General features: G+C 33.3%; 6 protein-coding genes and 1 non-coding gene across 8 annotated transcripts; 4 read left to right on the top strand and 3 right to left on the bottom strand.

The window, feature by feature from the left end:
• Nucleotides 1-863: 863 nt before the first annotated feature.
• LOC100782488 (30S ribosomal protein S17, chloroplastic) lies at nt 864-1,698 on the bottom strand. Its single transcript, XM_003546410.5, has one exon. The coding sequence runs from the start codon at nt 1,479-1,481 to the stop codon at nt 1,050-1,052; it is 432 nt and encodes a 143-aa protein (XP_003546458.1). The 5' UTR covers nt 1,482-1,698; the 3' UTR covers nt 864-1,049.
• Nucleotides 1,699-2,834: 1,136 nt separating this feature from the next.
• On the top strand, nt 2,835-5,574 carry LOC100776789 (photosystem I reaction center subunit VI, chloroplastic-like). 2 transcript variants are annotated; one of them, XR_005888537.1, is made up of 4 exons: nt 2,835-3,001; nt 3,115-3,241; nt 3,841-4,112; nt 4,287-5,574. XR_005888537.1 is itself a non-coding variant. In NM_001253163.2 (3 exon segments), coding segments are annotated over 3 exon segments (420 nt in total). In that variant the 5' UTR covers nt 2,877-2,888; the 3' UTR covers nt 4,021-4,160.
• On the bottom strand, nt 4,543-7,769 carry LOC100781787 (rop guanine nucleotide exchange factor 12). Its single transcript, XM_026125711.2, has 7 exons — nt 6,685-7,769; nt 6,432-6,548; nt 6,157-6,311; nt 5,995-6,069; nt 5,608-5,883; nt 5,180-5,500; nt 4,543-5,026 (listed from the first exon to the last, which is right to left on the bottom strand). Exons 1-7 carry the CDS (start codon nt 6,947-6,949, stop codon nt 4,634-4,636), a joined length of 1,602 nt encoding a protein of 533 aa, XP_025981496.1. The 5' UTR covers nt 6,950-7,769; the 3' UTR covers nt 4,543-4,633.
• A 2,297-nt stretch (nt 7,770-10,066) lies between these two features.
• Nucleotides 10,067-11,206, top strand: LOC102662120 (glyoxylate/hydroxypyruvate/pyruvate reductase 2KGR). Its single transcript, XM_026125962.2, has 2 exons — nt 10,067-10,501; nt 10,587-11,206. The coding sequence occupies exons 1-2, from the start codon at nt 10,109-10,111 to the stop codon at nt 11,103-11,105; spliced, it is 912 nt and encodes a 303-aa protein (XP_025981747.1). The 5' UTR covers nt 10,067-10,108; the 3' UTR covers nt 11,106-11,206.
• A 2-nt stretch (nt 11,207-11,208) lies between these two features.
• Nucleotides 11,209-13,985, top strand: LOC112999630 (uncharacterized). Its single transcript, XM_026125963.2, has 4 exons — nt 11,209-11,538; nt 12,209-12,461; nt 12,883-12,989; nt 13,830-13,985. Exons 2-4 carry the CDS (start codon nt 12,366-12,368, stop codon nt 13,933-13,935), a joined length of 309 nt encoding a protein of 102 aa, XP_025981748.1. The 5' UTR covers nt 11,209-11,538; nt 12,209-12,365; the 3' UTR covers nt 13,936-13,985.
• Nucleotides 13,986-14,819: 834 nt separating this feature from the next.
• LOC112999562 (probable dynein light chain) lies at nt 14,820-16,133 on the bottom strand. The gene is made up of 2 exons (XM_026125814.2): nt 15,442-16,133; nt 14,820-15,206 (listed from the first exon to the last, which is right to left on the bottom strand). The coding sequence occupies exons 1-2, from the start codon at nt 15,577-15,579 to the stop codon at nt 15,057-15,059; spliced, it is 288 nt and encodes a 95-aa protein (XP_025981599.1). The 5' UTR covers nt 15,580-16,133; the 3' UTR covers nt 14,820-15,056.
• A 3,561-nt stretch (nt 16,134-19,694) lies between these two features.
• Nucleotides 19,695-19,766, top strand: TRNAM-CAU (transfer RNA methionine (anticodon CAU)). Its single transcript has one exon. It is a non-coding gene; the product is annotated as a tRNA-Met (tRNA).
• Nucleotides 19,767-20,689: the final 923 nt, after the last annotated feature.

Below are 20,689 nucleotides of genomic sequence, written 5' to 3'. Positions count from 1 at the left end.
GCTAAACAAAGAAACCATGGACTATACATCTAATTCTAGGAATGAACTTATACGAAAGTACAGTGGAACCAAGTCCTATATTCCAATCGAGTGTGTTTGGAACACGAGAGGGACAAAATACTAGAGAGAACACCATCAATGGGTGCCAATCACAAGTGAACTTGATATCATATCTAATCCAAAAACTTAAGAATCTAGTTTGAGTCTTTATCAATTATATGTTGCTCAACATACCTATATCTATCAAATTTGGGACTTCTTGCACAGCAACACTTTTGAGGATAATATCAAGATCATTGCATTTAATCTACGGCGCATTATTATTACTACAATTTAACAGGAATTTGCATTTTATTGACTACAGTACTAAGTTGTAATTGTATAAGTAATCAATAGAAAAACATAGTCTTCCTTTATTGGGAGTGAAGCGATGAGTTGAATAGATTATAAGGGGGGAAAATTAAGAGCTCCAGAGAGAAGGAAAACTCAAGATACTATGATGGAAATTTAGCCATCAGAAACCTAAACGAATATTCCTTCAAAAACTTGTCTGTCACAATAAATAAATAAAAAAAACACTCCCATAACTTCACATTCCGCATTGAATGTTGATCAAAAGCCATATTAGACATTTCATCAAACATTTAGAAAGTGCATTGAGCAATAAAAGCTCTCACGATAACAGAGCTAGCAAGATTCATTTCTCAATTTCATTTCGTTTGCACCAAATTCTTCACTCTCAATTCATTTGCGCGTGGAATTAAACAATAAAATTTCCTCAATTCACCGAACCCTCAAAATTATGATGGAGCAACTTAAATCAGAAAACCCTCACAAGTCAAAAACACTAAAACAATAACGAATGAAATAAAAAGACGATTATATATGATAGCAGTCAGCTAGAATGATAAGAATTGCACATATAGCGAAGCTCGAAAACACAAGCAGCATCCAAATTACAACACATAAGCATAAAAGCGAATGCAAAAGAAGGATTTGGATAAAAAGTAGGCGTAGGAGAGAGTGAAATTGAGGTGTAACTCTGGAATCTAGGCCTGGGGCTGGGACTCGAAGGGAATGGAAAGCTCATCGGGCTGGGGCTCGGGCCTGTTGGAGGACCTCTTGGGAACGGGGAGTGCGAGAAAGGCCTTGGTCTTGCTGATGGGCCTGGTCTTCTGGAGCTGGACGATGTCGCCGACATTGAATTGGTTATCGGGATCGTGGGCCTGGTACTTCTTCTTCTTCCTCACGCGCCTCTTGTACTTTGGGTGAGGGGCCAGCCGCACCACCTCCACTGCCACCGTCTTGTCGTTCGTGGAGCACACCACTTTTCCCTGCATCGTCTTCATCGCATTGATTTGAGGCAGCAAACTCGGCGGGGCCCAGTGGGTCTGAGTCACCGCCGAACTGGGTTTCCAGAGAAGGCTGGAGCCATGGCCATGGCCGTTCAGAAATGGGGTTGAGAGCTGCACAAGCCACATTTTCTTATCTCCCCAAAGGGATCGATAACTCTATCTCTTTTCATTCTGTGCGCCTGCGCTGCACTTTAATATGCTGCACCATCTTCTCTATTTTTTTTTATTCAATTATATTATTAAAGTAATTTTATTTTTTAAATTCCTGAGAAATTAAAAGAAAAACTATTTTATCTTTGGAAGAATGTGATTCCTAAAAATTACCTGATTATGTAAACAAAAAATAATAAGAGCGTTCGTGATTTATGTTGTCTCGTTAACCCATTTTGATTTGAAATTAATTTTGATTTTAGAATTAGAGCCAATATGTTTTTTTTAAAAAAATGAGTTATACTTAGATTTATGTCAGTTTAGTTTGGTGTAAAAAAAAATATAATTTAAAAATAATTATGGATATTAATAAGAGAGTACCGGTAGTATTTTTTTCTTGAGAGTAAAGTTAGAACCACTTTGTATAATTTTAAAGGTTTTATGCGTTTTTTTTTTTTCGTTTGTTTTTGTTTACTGACACGCTGAATTAGTCCAAACAAATTGATTAAATGCGAAAAAATGAGAGTAAAAAGTTCATATATTTAATTAGAGAGAAGGTCTGAAAGATATAAAGAAAAAATGATGAAGTACTGTACCAATGTTTTTACAGCCTTAAGCAAAAAGAGAATGAATTCTTCTTGATGAAAAAAGAAGAAGAAAAGTTTAACAAAGTTTCAAGATTATTTTTTTATATATATATTCTATTAAAAAGTCACACAAATCGATCGAAATCTATCCTACCGAATAATCTATTAAAATTTGTATGCTTTTTAATACTATTATTTTTACAAATTATAAAAAATCTTAATTAAATATTACAAATTTTAACATTCTTTTTAACAAAATCTTAATACCCTCTATTGAATATTAAATGACTTTTTTTTATTATTATTACAAATATATATTGTCTAAGATTATATACAGGGCAAAGTATTAATATATTATTACGCATAAAGAAATGTTTATTTTATAAATATCTATGTTAAATAATTATTTTATAATTCCTAGCTATTGTCTTATTATTTGATTAAATTAACAGATTTAATTGAACTACATTACTGTATTATAAATTATTATATTATTAAAAAAATTTATCTTTATAATAATTACTTCAAAAGTAAAATTAATTAATTGATAGTATAAAAATCTGTAACTGGCAGTATATCAAATTAACCTGAAAATTAATTTACTTATATACCTTGCAGCTCTACAAAGAGATGTAACTAAGTGGATAAGCTTATCCATCTTGAAACCACGTGGCATGACATGAATGAATTGCAAAATCTGCACAAATAAATGAAGTTGGCCACGTGGCAATGAAGACGAGATTCAAGCAACATATCAAAACCAAAGCATTAGTAGCAACTGATCATACAGAAAGCCATGGCTTCTCTGGCAAGCTTAGCTGTTGTTCAACCATCTACTGTTAAGGGCCTTGCTGGAACTAAGCTCTCTTTCAAGCCCTCTCGCCAGAGTTTCAGACCCAAGAATTTCAGGTGAACAAATTGCACTATGATTATTTATTACTCTACAAGAGATTTAATTAAATCAATATGCATGCATAGTACTGTTCTTTTTTTTTTTTTTGGAAGTTTAATATTAATTACAGGAGTGGTGCTGTGGTAGCAAAGTATGGTGACAAGAGTGTGTACTTTGATTTGGAGGATCTAGGCAACACTACTGGTCAGTGGGACTTGTACGGCTCCGATGCACCTTCACCCTACAACCCTCTTCAGGTTCGTTTTTCCTCTGTGCACCTCTTTATTATTGATTCATTTAACTAAGAAATGGTGCGAATGATTAGGGTCCTAACTAAAGCATAGGAAGCAATATTATTGGATGGTTTCAGGTTTGACTTTTGAGTGATGGAATGACAATATCCTAACTAAGGCTAAATGATTTTGTAATCTGAGGAGAAAGAAATACATTTGTCATAATTTATAGTTCAATTTCCTTAACTAGCATAGGCTATGCAACTAAGATCCAACCACCATTGCTCCTTGAGCTAATTAAGATTAACTTAGCTTGTATTGTGCATTCACATGGTAGTGATATTTATGTCTACTCTTAGGATGGGCTTAGAATTTGTTGGTCTAATATATACATTATACAAGTTCCATCTGCTTTAAGCCTTTGAAGTCCAATTCATGGATTATCCTATGACACTTAGTCTCTTACTTACTAATGGGTAGGGATGTTGTCACGGAAATGAGCTTATGTGTGTATATGTTTAGGAGTGGCCCCCCAAAATTAAGATGTTTTTTACCTTGCACAACTTAGTCCTTGATTGAAAATGCAAACTTGTATAATATCACTCATTGATATGGACTTGCAGAGCAAGTTCTTCGAGACATTTGCCTCTCCATTCACAAAAAGGGGATTGTTACTCAAGTTTTTGATCCTGGGAGGTGGTTCCACCCTGGCATACTTCAGTTCCACAGCTTCAGGTGACATTCTACCAATCAAGAAGGGCCCACAACTTCCACCAAAGCTAGGTCCCCGGGGCAAGATCTAATTAAGTTTCCCAATTCCATCTGTTTAGCTCCTTCCCCCTCCCCTTCTTCTTTTGAATTGAACAACGTGTATATCTCTGCTTGCATATAACGTGTAAGTATGCCTAAAGCTTACTTCTATTAAATGATGTTCATTTCCGGTCCAATTGAGTGTTCAGAGTAATAATTATTTACTTTTATCAACTTTTCTGAGTTCAAAAACAGTAAGCTACTAGTAAGTGATCACTCACCACTGATAATGAAACTCAAGATCTTTTAATTAATGCAGTTGACTTGATTTCCTTGCATGATCCTAATTTATGGAAAGCAAAACTAGTACAAGTTGTATGTTACACGCATTGGCCTGTGAATCAATACAGCATGATCTCTACATCAACACTGTCAGAAAGGAAAAGTGAGTTAAAAGGTCACGGGGAAGGACAGACTTGATACTTGTGGTAGGTATTGTCAAAAAATCACATCTGGGTGCCTACCGGACTACAAATCCTCCTTATATGGATAAAACACATCTCTGACAATGCTTCAAAGCCGATGATTTTGTATGCACATTCTTATGTACAAAAGGAAAGAATTGATCAAGAATCCAACAAACACCTCTGTGAGGCTAATGTACTTTTAATGACGCGATGTGGGGCTTCTCATGACTCCCAAGGTCTCAAGATATGAAACCTTCTTGTTGGTCACTACGGTTTGAAGTTTTTGTTGCTTTGGATCATCGTCTTTGCATAAGTCATCTGAAATTGCAAACGGGTCCTTCTTCATGTCTGCGTCACCTTGATCAGAGCCCCAACCCATAAAATCTGATAGTGTCATTGAACCAGCTTCTGCACTAGCCTTGTCTATCTCTTCTCTAGAAGGCCTTGAAACCGAACTTATCCTTCTCCCTAATAGATTTTGGGATTGAATTTGATAGTCTGCTTGGAGTACATCATCTATTCTTGAAAGTACTGTAAAAGCCAAACTTTCCAATATTCTTGAATAGCTTTCTAGAACAGCTTGCCCCACATCCTGCCAACACAACAAATCCTTTATCATGTTAATTCATGCAACACAAATGGAAAGGAATCCATATATGATGTTGGGTCTAGGTATTAAGACCAAAACTAGAGTATGCAAATAGTGGACAACAAAACTCAAGCTTCACAAAGGACATGCTCTTACCCTGTTGTATTGGATTTTGCTTATATCCAAAGCAGATTGAGGAAGGCCAGGGAACCGGTGCTTTAAGAGAAGTAATATGGTTTCTGCTCTCTCTTCAAAGAGCTCCCTTTTTTCCAAACTCACTGCAGAACCCCAAGCAGATTTGGAATCTTTTTGGTGCATCTTTCGCTTCCAAATCACTATTGATGCTTCAATTCTATTCTTGAGATCTAGGATTTTATGCTCTGATGATAAGTCCATGGTTGATAGGAACTGGTCAGGATCAAAAAATTCAACTGTTATACTCCTGTAGTTCGAGTCCCCTAGACTTGCTCTTCCATTCTGTAAATGAAGAAAAGGAAAAAAAATAATTATTTTATGTAAAAAAGATGTCACAATGTTGATCCAAGTGCTAACTCTTGAGCATTTGTTGCTTCTTTTTGTCTCACCTTAGGTAGAGAGTCAATATAGCTTTCGGGAATCTCCATTTCTGTCAGGATTTGGGCATTTATTGCCATGGCTGCTTTAAGTACTTGATTAACACAATCTTTCTGATACTGCAGAAATTTTCTAGCCATATCAGATAGACCTTCTGCAGGAACCTTAGGGGTAGGTAACCACCACTTATCATCATTTTTTGTCTTTGCACTGTCTTGATCTGAATCATCTGAACCTTTTGACACATAATAGAACTCATTTTGATCTTTGAAATTATCCAGACATTCCTGTTCATCATTAGCAATTTGTTAAAGATAATTAACAATCAATTCAAACTTACAAAAGAATAATGATCACATTTAGCTCAAGGGGTAATTAAGTTTACTGATCTTTCTTACAAGAAGCATTGCATCAAGCTTGCGCAAGGCAGGGACATTCATGTGGAGGTCCGTTCGTTGTCGTGTCGTCATAATCTATTCAATATAAAAATCAGGTTCAATCATATAGCAATTATTATGATAGGAAGAATAACATAGATATTTAAATAGAAAGAGGGCTACCTCCATATTTGAACCATCCTTAGACTTTTGTTGTGAAGGAACCATTTCAACAACGTAATCCGTGACTGATAGAAGCCAATCAATTTCTTTTCTCCATTTTGCTTTTCTTTCTGCCGGCATTGGTTCTAGGCGCTTTTGTTCACCAAAAATTGAAGCTGCGGTTTCAATGAGATAAGAATTATTAGAACATATTATGATATGTTGCAAATATTTGTTCATTACAAATCAATCACTATGGAAAGAAATTCAAAAGAGAAAAATAAAAGTCAACGTACCAGCAAGGTTTGTGAATGCATTTGACAGTGCCAAAGCAGATGAAACGCCCTTTCCTCCACCGGACATGTCCTCACCCAACAACAATTTGGCAAATCTCTCCTTCATCTGTTCCATATCTGAATTAAACCCAACCATGAATGTCAAATTTATGCAAGTCATCAACATAAAATTATAGATATTTTCCAAATCTCTCTTTTGCATGGAAAATTTTTTATTTGTAAGATTAAATAGCAATAGTATTCATTAATTCACCTTGCAATAGCTTCTCTTTGGCTTCCTTAACTGCAATTTCCTCCTTGCTTATGACCCTTACTTTGGGAATAATGTTATCTAAATCATTAAGAGGCTTTGATCCTTGACTTCTTGATGACGCTGCACCATCCTCTGTAGGTTCCAATATGGTAGCAGTGTCAACGCTAAGGCTCTTAGTATGCCTCCCAGTGCCCTCAAATATCCCTCTGAAATTAAACAGTTTGGCCCTGTAACCTTCCTGCTCTTGTTCCCCTGCTCGAACCATGTTTGTGTCTTTTTTTTATATATTTTTTTTACTTTTCCTAGGAAAGTTTAACTTTTGAGGAGTAACCTAGCAAGAACAAAACATGGGGTGTCTTAAGACCCTGCAGGGAGAGATACTGGCCGAGAGAGAAGGAAAGTAGCAGAGGGGAAAGCCAAAGTAACGAATGAAATGGGAGTTGTATTTTTTTTCATCCTTTTTTTCTTTTTGGAGTTGGTGAGTTTGAGAAAAGGGTGGAGGTGGTTTGTTTGATGGTTTTTTTTGTTAGCCTTTCTTTTTTGAGCTGGGTTCTTTGAACGTGGGGTGCATGTTGTAACGGGGATTTAAGAGTGAGAGAAACAAAATTTGCATTATTATTATTATTTTATTTTTTTTATGCTAGGAGAATTTTGCTTTGGCAAAGAGGGGGGGAAATTGGATGGTTGTTGGTTAAGGTTCTAATTTAAAGGTCAAAGATAGCTGAAGATCAGGGAAGACAGACATGCACGCTTAACCAATTACTACAAATTTATAATAACCGACCTAATACCCTTTTCTTCCTTCAGTGGACCGTGACAATGCCTTTGTCTTGTTTAAAAGAATGTTGTTTTTACTGCTTGTGAACTCCAAAATCTTACTTTTTTTTTTTTTTTTGCCACCTACACATATCTCGAGTCTTTTATTGGATTTCATTATCATATTATATATCCAATCCTGTCATTACACAATTTTTCTAGTATGGCCTTACGAAACTTCTTTGCTTTAAATTTAGTTCATGTCTGATATACTTTGGGCTAAAATTACGTAAGTAACGTAACTGCCACGTCTCAAACGCCTCAAACAGGAAAAAAAAAAACACTCTGATTAAAATTTGATTTCTTACCGTCAAATCCCTTGGTTATTTATCTTTTAAAAAATATATTTCAATTCTTTATTTTTTAAATTATTTAAAATGGTATGCAAATAGTGAGCCACCACAAAATGAACAAACCCAAATCTCTAAATTGAAAATGACAAACCTAAATCTCAAATTGAAAATTACATATCTAGGACATTTTGCACATTTGAATCTTCCTCTAGAATTTGTTGTTCCCAAACTTGGGCAGTTGGATTTCTTGTGTGATGGGTTATGCATCGAGGTTGGGGTGGCAGCGCGATGGTCAAGCAGTCAATTTCGTCGTCCACGGCGAAGCGGAAGAACTTGTGTGGATGGGAATGGCTGTGCGGGATAACGTCTTGGCGTTTGGAGAAGATGATCCACACACTCCCAAAATGCAAGAGGAGGAGCTTCTAACGCTTGAGGTCTGAAGCAAAAGAGGAGGGAGGAGAAGGGAAAAGATAAAGAGATAAAACTTACCACCTATGGTGATTTTTAATCCGTTAATAACTTTATTTCATTAACAATGTCAATTTTAGATGCATAAAATGATTATTTTGAATTAATTTTAAAAGATAAAAAATTAAAATAAATTTTCTAAAACATAAAGGATAAAAACAATAAAGAATTAAGGCAAAGGGTTCATTAAAAGGAGTGGTAGATTTGGATGGCAATAAATAAAGGATGATTCTGTATTCAAAGCTTAAATTCCAACTTCAAGCATTCTGCAACTCAATCATATTCAAAAAAATGAGGCGTAGAAAAAGGACAACAATTTTGTCCAATAACACCAAAAACATCATCAAGTCGAATCTTAGTTAGACTCGTTAACCAATCCCTTTCTTTTTTTATGAGATTTCGTTAGTTTAGTTTGACACTATTTTTTTTTTTTTTAAAAAAAAGTGTTTTCTCTGTGTAAAATCAGATCATTTGACCTTTCTTATATCATGTTCTCACACTTACATTTTTTAGATTTTATTTTATTAGTTAACCAAAACTGGTAGTTGAATTAACATCCCTCACACTGTTCTTTGTTAGTTGGGCTTCGGGACCAATTTTGCTTTAAAACAAATGCTTTGCAAGAATTTTTTTTTGTTGGGTTTCTTTTCTTTCATTTTTTGGTATCATCGGTGATGGAACTTCCTTACGGGTGAGCGAGCAGTCCCCCACATGTTTAGAAAATATTGCTGCATGATATTAAACGTTGTGTCTCTAAGAATGAAAATCTGCAATAATAAAATGGTACATTATTGAACAAACATAGTTTTATAAAAATGGGTCAAGATTAATCAATATTAGATACTAAACTTGATGAGCTTACATCTTTAATAATTATTAAATTTGATTATTCTAACTATTCTATTAAAAATTCTCATAAAATAATACAAAAAATAATTAATGCTTCACTATACCACTTTATTTTAATCCACAATATATTGTTTAAAATATAATAATTTTTTTATTTTTTGTTTAAAATAATTAATGCTTCACTATACCACTTTATTTTAATCCACAATATATTGTTTAAAATATAATAATAAGTTCAATTTTTGGTTAACATTATTATACGTTGTTCAGCGGCAGAATTGGTGAAAGAAGAATGCGGCCCATCAGTTTAGGGCCCAACGACCACGGACGGGGGTGCCACGCTTCCTTCAATTCATTGCGTCAAAGACCAATGCCACATCTGTCTGCCTTGTATAGGATGTGTATATGGATTGCATACATCTACTTGTGATTTTTTTTTGTTTGTTTGTTTGGTTTGAAGAATAAAATTACTTGTTTAACCTCTTGCAGATACTAATACTACAATTTACTTTGAATCTTGCTTCCAACACTTTTATTACATTTGTACTTTCCCCTGGTTAGTTTTTAAAAATGCTAATAACCCATTTATTGATTAAAATTTATTGAAAATCATAATTTTTTTTAGATCTTACTTATTATTTAATGAATCTCTTATAATTTTATAATTTTTAATAAATTTTAATCAATCATAAAATATGTTACAAAGTACCTTATTAATACTCTTTATTTTTTGTTCCACACACTGCTACCCACCACTTTTTGTCATGATTCATGAATAACATAAGTCGAGAATATTGCAAAGGTAAGCCAGAAAGGCCTGTAATTGTATTGTTGTTACAGTCACTATCATATTTCTATGACGGCCTAACCATTTTTTCTTTATCCAAGCAAAGATCGTAGAATAATTTTAATTTTATTAGAAGAATATATTATCTTTATTAAGCCTATTAATTAAGAGATAACAGGAAGCATTGGATAGCATTCTTTCTTTGAAAAAAATGGAATCAATCGGGGTGTTAATGACTTGCCCAATGCACAGTTACATCCAAGAAGAGCTCGCAAAACGCTTCAACCTCTTCAAACTCTGGCACTATCCCTCGTTCTCCGCCTTCGCCCAAGCCCACGCCCATTCCATTCGCGCCCTCGTCGCAAGCGCCAAAGTCGGAGTCGACGCCGCCACCATCGATTCCCTTCCCAACCTCGAGATTGTCTCCACCTACAGCGTCGGATACGACAACATCGACCTCCACAAATGCAGACACAGAGCAATCCCCGTCACCAACACGCCCAACGTTTTAACCGACGACGTGGCCGACGTAGCCATCGCCCTCGCCTTGTCCCTCCTCTGCAGAATTTGTCCCCGAAATTCCACTTGGCAATTCACACCAAAGGTTTTTAATTTAATTTTTATCCTCAAGAATTCTATTTTCATATTCTCAGTTGGATGTTACATAATTTGCGTGTTTTTATATTTAGCTTAGTGGTAAAGCGGTTGGAATAGTTGGGCTGGGAAGGATTGGTTGGGCGATTGCGAAGAGAGCCGAGGGTTTTGGGTGTCCAGTGAGTTACCATTCCAGATCTGAAAAATCAGAGACAGGGTATAAGTATTACTCTCACATCATTGATTTGGCGGCTAACTCTGAAGTGCTCTTTGTGGCGTGTACCCTTAGTGAAGAAACGCGTCACATTGTGAACCGTGGGGTTATTGATGCGTTGGGCCCGAAAGGGATTCTGATCAATGTTGGGCGAGGCCCGCACGTGGATGAGCCCGAACTGGTGGCCGCGTTGATTGAAGGGAGACTAGGTGGGGCGGGCCTTGATGTGTTTGAGAACGAGCCGGAGGTGCCTGAAGACCTGCTGGGGCTTGAGAATCTTGTCATGACCCCTCATGTGGGGACTGACACTCTGGAAACTTGCATCGCTATGGGAGACCTTGTAATTGCTAACTTAGAGGCACACTTTCTTGGCAACCCACTTTTCACACCTGTCCTTTAGATCGCTGGCTACTACCTTGCCAGAGCTCAGTTACATTTCAATTTTTCTACTTCAGTGAGTTGTGGATAACAGAAAATAAAAATAAAAAATCATCCATTCCACTTCCTGTTCACAAAATGCACATCACGAATTCATTCTAGATAAACACATCCCAAGTTATTTGTATCAAGCGCACAAATAACCACCCTTAAACGATATGAATTCATATAGAAGAGACAATACATAGATTAAGCATCTTCATATGCCATCCGGATAACATAGACCAATAGTATGTGCATTGATTACTTAAACTAAAATCTTGCCCCGACCAAATTTTTTCAGAAATGAACCACGACATTGGACGGGTGGCAATGAAAAAGGTGCAGTGAAGATGCAACATCTAGTAGATGTTATCGTCCAATAGATGGTCATATGGAAGATTGACCACGAGAGGGTAATGCATAGTCATACAAATTTTTGCATATAATATCATATTATTTTTATTACTTTAATCGGCTCAAATATTTTTTTCCAACTCAACAATTCTACAAGGTTGCTTAACGGGTAGTTTGGTTGAAAAGAAGAGAAAAAATAAATAAATAAAAGAGAATTGAGAAAAAATATCTAAATTAAAATAGAAAAAAAAATATGAGACCCAAAAACAAATTTTAAAATTTTTTCTCCCTTTCTTAAGTCTCCACAACCAGACATCCTATAAATGATGAATCCATTTTAATTCTAAAAACATTAGTACAAATGCTATTTTTTACGATATTATTTCCAAATTTTCTTGTAAAATCATCTTAGAATGTACGACAGTGATCATTTTGGAATCATCAAATCAATCATTTTATTGCCGAAACAGTTTTTGAAAATTTTCTTTCGTAGTCGTGTTGAGCAGATCTCTCTATTCTTTTTCCTGTTCGGTTTAGATTTTTGCTCGTAATGAATTATTTTATTGTATTTTGTTTGATGGATTTTAAAGGTAGTTGGTGAAATAAATTAACACTTAACAACGCCTCTTTAATTTTTTTTTTTAAAAAAACCTAGAATATCACTTGCGTGTAGTATTTTTTTGATTCAGTCTGAGTTTCAAAAATTAGGTTGTGTTCGTATTTAATTAGGCTGGTAGTGGCGGTGACAGTGTACATGATGAGGAGGAGGAAGCTGAAGCTTGCGATGACATGGAAGCTGACGACGTCTGAAGGAGGATAACATAATAGGAAAAGGAGGGGCAGGGATTGTGTACCGCGGGTCCATGCAAACGGAACTTGGAGGCCCATGTTGCTGATTTTGGCCTTGCCAAGTTCTTGTACGACCCTGGCGCCTCTCAGTCCATGTCCTCCATTGCTGGCTCCTACGGCTACATTGCTCCAGGTTCCATTCATTATTTCTCTTTTCCTTCTTCATAATATTAATATACCATGCAGATAACAACATGCATACTTATACATATAACAACATGCATACATATAAGCTGAATGTTACATCACGAACTTATAATTGTTGAATCCAGCCATTCTCAGTCTTAGAATAAGATGCCTTGGGAATTGGGATGTAACATAATTGTACATCTCCTTGAAAACTACTGATTGAAGTTTTATAGTTTATTGGTAAAAGAATGAAGAGACACTTTGCAAATAGTGTATTTCATGTTTATGTTTGGTTACCATGTTGTTAAGTAAATAATGTAATATGAAACTCACAAATCCTTTTGTTGTTAGTCAGAAGAACAATGATACAGTTATCCTTCTGGGTGAATCTGATAAGCGTAATATATAGTCTTTCTGCCATGCAGGGGAGGGGCAACAAGAGTAGTGGAGACAATTTTCTTGCTGCTCCAAACATTGATCATTCACAGGACTTTGTGAGAAAGGATCTTAAAGAATGGTTATGCTGGATGAGGTTTGTATTTCAGATCCTAATTTTTAAAACCTTACAACGACCACAAAATGTTGTCAGATAAGAATATAGCCAGCCAGTTTGCTACTTCATTCATTATAATTCTATTGTTTATTATTCAAGGTTTCATTTTTAAAGAGGTTATGCCAGAGAACTAAGATAATTTGTCATAAAACTTAACATTAAACCATCTTCTAGATTTTTGTAGACTTTTTTGAAGGAAGCTGTGTTTCAGTATCCAGAATGTGGCTTGACCAATTAGACACTGTATTAGTTTCATCTATGCTTTAATTCATGATATAACAAGAGAATTTTGACTTCTTTTACGAGAGGATGCTTGAGGTATAGCAAATAAAGATCTAAGTTCTGTATTATCATCACACTTTTATGGGTGTCTTAATTTTTCTCAAACAACGACAATGAATTATTTTGTATTTGAGTTGTAGCATAGGCTTATTTGTATCTTAGTTTCTTGATTTTACCCTATGACATTTCCTCATGGACTCAATGATTTTCCTTCAAAAATTATAATTTCCAAGATAATTAAATTGGAATTTTAACAATCATAGTCATGACCTATTGGTAAGGTTGTTGTTGTTTCTTATAAATGAGTCGTTAGCTATTGTTTCTTACAAATTATCCAACTTGAAAACCTCTTTAGAAATATTTTTAATAGAATCTGTTATTTAATAGACAAACATGAAGAACAAAGGACAAATGGTTTTGCATAAGAGAATCAGAGAAAGTTTTTTCACCATACACAAGAATCAATATGTATTTTCTTCTTTTATTTATCCAGAACAAAATCTACAAGTAATATCATGTTTTCTTTTTATTTTTCAGGAACAATTTTGTGGAGAGATTGAGTCACATTTATGGAATGATTTCAAGCCAAAACTTCATAGGAGGTGATCATTGTATGACGTTAAAGGAAACAGACATAGAGTAAGTGTAAATCTGATTGGAGAACAACTTTTTATGACACGAAATTGATTTGAACTGAGGATGTTTTATAATTTCATTAACGACCAATCTATCATGTTTCGTTATGTGGGTCACTCAAGGTTTCATATAATTATTTGTAGAAACCCATTTTTTACTCTACTAACACCAAGTCATCCTACAAAAAAATTGCAATGTGCTTCATTGGTTGCAAGCAGAAACAAGATTTTGATGGCTAAAGCAATGGCAGTCAATTAAAAAAATGTTTACACTCACTAAGAAATAATGTAATGGTGGAACTACATATTATCATGCGTTCTTATTTACTTGAAATAGAGGAATATATGTGCAAATGCTTAAACATATAGCATGATGTTGTTAGCGTTGCTTCATGCCTTAATAAATTTTAGTTTTGGTTAGCTTTTTCTCCTTATTCTATTAGTATTGTAGTTTTGTTTTAATCATTGACTTTTGTTTCAATTGTTATGTTCTATTACAATAATGGTTGCTTCTCATAATCATAAATGTATTCTTTTATTAATGATATTATTAAAATGAGACAAATATTTCAATTTTTGTTGGTTGCGCATCTATTTTTTCATTATTTACACTTGCTTTGTTTCTTTATATACATTGGATATATTGGTACAATATAACATGACATTATTTTAAAAATTATTTCTTTGATCTATAAAATCTATATTATAAATAATTCTTAAATAATAATTGAGAAAAAAAACCGTCCATTGCCCGGCTACAAAAACTAGTTTCTTCCGATGACCGCGAGAAGAGAGTTTGAAAAAAAAAAGAGCATAATATTATCAAGAATATTCAGATAATTCTAAGGGGGGCTTATCCGAAACACAATAAGAAAAACTGAAGAAGATGAACTTTATCATAAACATAGTAAGCTCAATATTTATCATGTATGCAAAATCAAAATGAGCACCGATGACATAGCAAATCACCCTTGAAAAACATTAAAAGGGTCCAATTCATAATGACTTGGGAATCGCTGCTCATATATTTTTCCCCCACGAATACCAACATTCATCAACTGGTTTTCATCTATTGCCCTGGTGGAACTTTATTTACAGCCAGACATAACCCGAGGATCCTCTATTGCGATTAGATGAGATAAGAAGCCCCTTTGAAGATGAGGAAATTGAGAGTCTCCAGAGTAAAGTACACGAAAGTTCCCTTAGAATGGGTGAAAAAACACCCAAAACTTGATCCCACCACACACTGCCATCCAGAACCATACTTTGTATCAAACTCCTGCCAGTCAAACAGACCATAATAAACTCAGTCAGCGACCAACCACAAACTTCTTTATCTTGTGTTGTGTTACAGAAAACTGATACTAAAATTAGTCTTCCAGATACACACGACATTAAATTGACTTTTAAATTTGACATTTATTTAATGTTAAAAATTATACGCTTATCCATTCATGTCTAGAAAGAACAACTTAATGTTGTGTATCGTTGAAGGAGGAGAGAAAAAATGTTACCTTTTTTATGTGGGCAGCAATGGATGTGCAATCAAAAACATCATAGAGATCCAAAGCTTCAGAAGCGGATGCCATGGCTTGGATCTGCATCTTATCTGGCATGTCAGTATCCTCTATCACAGCTTTACCTTCCAACATGCTGTCCAACACTACAGAGCAATAATATGTCACTCCTAAAGAGCCTCTATCTCTATATTTGATGTCTCAATTTTCTTTCCAAGCAAAAAAAGAGAAGGAAGAATGGCTTTAAACTAAACAAACCCATTCCAAGTGTGAGGGAATCACTCAAAATGACCATAAAGCTGGCACTGTGGCGCATAGTCCAACTTTTTTGTCCTTACTTCTGCTTGGTTACAGACATTTTTGGCCTCATTCTATAAATGGACACCAATAAATAACTCCATCTCGTTACCTCTCTCATGCTTTTTCGTCATGGTCGTGCTCGCGGAGTCATAGTGTCATACTAGGAAATTGATGGTAAGGAACTCTATTATGGATAAAGCTGGTGAGACCATAAATAAAAGGAATTTTGTCACTTTGGTAATTTTGGTTTTGGCTAGATGCGTTGCTTCTTGAAATTTGGAAGTTGGAAATTGGATTGCATTGAACTAATAACCCATCCTGTGAATTTTGTTTTTTTCTTTTCTTTTTTCACTAGGACAAATTTAAAAATTATTCAATACCCTTCGTTTGCTAGAGAACATAAAAGAAGACAAGGGAATAAACATTTATACTAAAGAAAAATAAGTGAGAAAAGAAAAAACCGCGTCCTACGCTAAAATTGATTCCTTTTAATTTCGGCAGAATGCTGCAATATAGAGAGCAAAAGAGTTTCAGAAAAAAAATAAAGAGAAAAAGATTAACAATATTATTATATGTTTTATAATTATAATTATAATATATGCAGATAAATTTATTATAATTGCATTACAACCCAATATATACTATAATATTTGCCTTTTGGGTGGTAATGAATTAAAATGACATTGACTCGTCTGTTATCGTGACAATTGATAACTATGGTAAAAGCATATAAATTTAAAATTTACCATAAATTATACTTCTTAAATAATATTGAAAATTATAGATGAAGTTGATGTTCTTAATTTTATTTAACGACATTGTAAACATTTCGCGTGATAATAAAGAGACAGACGATGGTGATGAAGACTTTGATGTACGTATACCATTTGAAGGCAATGAAGAAAAGGATGAAAACCAAAGTGAAATTCCTAATCGCTATACCTTATCGCTAGAGTCGTCTGAAAACACGAATCCTCTAATTAATCAATATCAAAACATAAGCTCGAATAAACATTGTAGTGCATTATCGTCCACACATGATCTTAAACATTTCTAAAATGTTCATCTAATTAACCATGGAATTTTTAGTTAGATGATATTTAATGCACTTTAAGGTGGACAAATATCTAATAAGTTTTTTTATCATAAAATAAAAATTTTAAATTATGCAGTTTCATAAAATACAAATTTATGAACTATGTGTGTCCAGTCTAATAATTTTCATTGGTCGATAAAAAACAAAATTATCGCCCGGTGAACGTGCGACTAGCTAATGGCAAGTCTCCTGTGGCATAAGAAATGTATGTTTCTCACTCCTCACTTTGTCATGCCTTTACTTTACCTATCCTTTAAGACAGTCATCAACTTGAAAGAACATTAGTTTATCAACTTTTTTTTTTTTTTTACTGCGCTAGTTTAGCAACTCTTAGAAACCTATTTGTGTCAAATATGAAATTATATATTTGATCAGACATACATTACAATGTATCCAATTATCTTGCTCTCTTCTTTATTATTTATCACTATTTCACACATGTTCTAAATTCGAAACACAACAATGATAAATCATTCTGTCGGTTTAATGACTTATGAGTTATGACTGTGATACTGATGCTGACACAAAAGGCATCTCCAAGACCGACAAAATTGAAAATTTTCATTACATATCAAACCTTCATATATATATATATATATATATAGTGAACATTAAAATCTTCAACATTCTCAATTTTAAAGTGTCATTTTTAATTTTTTTTAATGAATATTATAAAATAAAAACACAACTTTAACCATACATATTGTTATCCCAAATTAAATATTAAAAAAGCTAACTGTTTGATATCTATGTATTAACCTCTGAATATTGAATATTTGAATTAAATTTAAATTGAGTTTAATTCAACTAGAATTGATAAAAAAAAATCAAGTTCGGTATCGCATATCAAAATTTAAATTTTAAATAATAATATTTGATAGGAATAGAAAATACAAGTAAAAGTTAAGCTAATTAATAAAAGAAAATCAAATGACTTGGTAAAAAAAAAAACATTATTATTAAAAAGTTTAGTTTAATACAAGTTTTTTTTTAAACTGTCGGTCAGTAAGAAAAATCTTAAATATGATTTTGAAGATAGTTAGTACGTATAAAAGTTAACATAACAGTCTATAATTAAATAATATTATAATTATTTTTAATCATATCAATATATTTTAATTGAATTCTTTAAAATTAGCACACGGATTAAAAAACATTCTGAACGAATCCTAATATGCAAAAAATTGGAAGACTATCCTGATTACGATTTAGCAACATTATGGTAAAATTATAAGATGCAACTTTTAGATAAGGCTTACATGAATGGCTAATGATTAGGAACACGTCAGTAAGCACTAGCAGACAAGCTCAACAGCCTAACACCTCCATGAACGATTCCCTTTGATATTTTAATACCTACAAATATCAAACAAGATATGAACGAAGATTACCAAATAATATTATTAGATTACTTGTCTCTGGATGTGATTTCATTATCTGCTTATTATTAACACAAATAAACAATTGTTGGCCTTGGACCTGGATTCCACACCATTTACGATCGATAACTTAACCTATGTGCCAAACTATTTATGCATATAGATAACTCCAAAGGTAAGGTGCACCTATCAGAGCTAAAGCGTAAACTCGTAAATAAACAAGAGCTAGAAATGAATGTTTCGCAAACGTTAATTATATAAATTTCTAAGTCAAATATATAAAAATATTTAAATATTTTTTTCGTAGATTAAAAAAGAATTGTTGATGCTACTTACTATTTAGAATTCTAATGCATAATAAATTCATAAAAAAGTGTTCATTATTAGTATGCAAGGGGTAGCAATATTATGGGTAAAGTATGAGAATTTTTTAAACAAATGATTGAACACAAATAATTAATAATAAGCTGAAGTTAAAATTAAATAGTTTAAGTAGTTAGTATTTGAGTTTGATTATTGGCAAACATAATCTTTGATGAAATTTTATTTATTTCTTAATTGAATTTTGAATTAGTCAAAAAATTTCTTTATAAGATGGAGGGTTAAGAAAAAAAAATATGACATTATTAATTGGTATGAATAGAAGTCTTTATTAAAAAAGGATACCTCAAGCCAAAACAGAAGGGTCCCAAAACATAAGATATGTGAGAGTCTCTTCTGAATAAAACCAGTGTTGTATTTTTGAAACTCTAGTTAATTTGCAGTATGTTTAGGGAAATTTTTTTCATACAATATATGTATATATAAAACATTTAGTTATTTTACAAAAGTAGCGTAAAATAGTTAATTATAATGTGCGTATAAAATGAATGTACACAAATAAATAAATAAAATCTATGTATGCATTTCATGTCCACCGAAATTGGTAGACTAAATCAATTAACAAGAAGCACTTTATCACTTTGTATTAAGCAATTAAATAATTTTATAAGTCCCTTTCATAATTTGTTTATCATTAATTAATTTAGTTTAGTGCATCTTACTTGTACAAATAAAGTTAAATAGAAAACAAAGCAGAATCCATCCATGTCATCCCATGTATATGCACTCACTTTTAGAGCAACAAATTATAGGTATCACACTATAACTTCAAAGGAAGAGAGCACTCCATTCTAGAGCAAATCCGAATATTCACTTTTCCTCAGCTGAAATTATTGTGTTACTAACTTACTATTTAGAAGGAATGAGTCGAAAACGAAGCATGAAGTTAAATGCAAGATTATTGTCATGAAAAAACAAAGCGGGGAAGCTTCAAGTTTAATAACCTGAATCTGCTCACGTTTTTGTAACGAACAAATTGCTCCAACAATTACGGTCTAGTTCTTTCCGTAAATATAAGCACACCTAGCCTAGTTTTTGAGACATAGAACAAAAGAGTATGTTAAATATATTTTGTTTGCATATTAAATCAACAAATCAGAGTGGCGCAGCGGAAGCGTGGTGGGCCCATAACCCACAGGTCCCAGGATCGAAACCTGGCTCTGATAAAAAAGAGAAGGCTTTCCGCTCAAATCTTTTTTAACGTTTACCTAATAGAATCTGGGCTCGTTTTCGACTCTGATACAATTTGGGTCAAATGTGGGCCTTTGTTGAATTTTGTTAGGGCTGTTTTCAACTCTGATACCGTTAGGGTCTAATGTAGGCCAGACCAGAACAGAACAAAGGAAACACTTGAGGCCCAATTATTTGCAACCCCAAAATATTCTTTTTCATGTTATCTTAAACTTACGTACAACTAGCAATAGTCATCCAAATAAAAAAATATTTCAAGCATTTAATTTGTAAATACCGTCACTGTAAAACATTTAAAGTTTTAATTTTTAATCATAGATATTAATATTAAAAAAACTGTACTGTTAGCAAATTTGAAATTACTATTAAGGTTAAAGTCAATAGTGTTATTATACATGTCAATTGTGAATATATTTAAATTAAAACCTAAATTTTTTTACAGTTATTTGATGATTCAGATATTGTTATTCCTAATATTGATCCAATTTGACATCATCAAAATCAAATTTATACCATTATTGAATTAATTATATTTTTGATAGAAAAATAGAAAGAATCCAATTTAAGCAAGATTAAAAAAAATGATTGGAATTAATAAAACTGTTTTGATCAAAAGTGTAGCAACACGAAATAACCCTTCTATTTGTAAATGGTATGTTGCTGAAAAATATTAAACTCTCGATTCAAAGTCCACATGATTTCTCGTTATCCCGCATTAAATCCCAATAATTGCATCTGAAAACACAACTTTACCAAACCCTTTCCCCCCTCAAAATAAATAAATAAATAATAAAGAAAGAAAGAAAAGCCTCATTAAAATAAATTCGCATTGACACTGATTATATTTTGACATTTCAATTTCTGTCCCTCTTCATCTCCTTTTCTGGTTTTCTTATTA

Source organism: Glycine max, chromosome 15 (assembly GCF_000004515.6).
Source record: "Glycine max cultivar Williams 82 chromosome 15, Glycine_max_v4.0, whole genome shotgun sequence".
NCBI lineage: Eukaryota > Viridiplantae > Streptophyta > Magnoliopsida > Fabales > Fabaceae > Glycine > Glycine max.
Note: the sequence above shows the minus strand (reverse complement) of the source record. Positions and strands in the feature narration are given on the sequence as shown.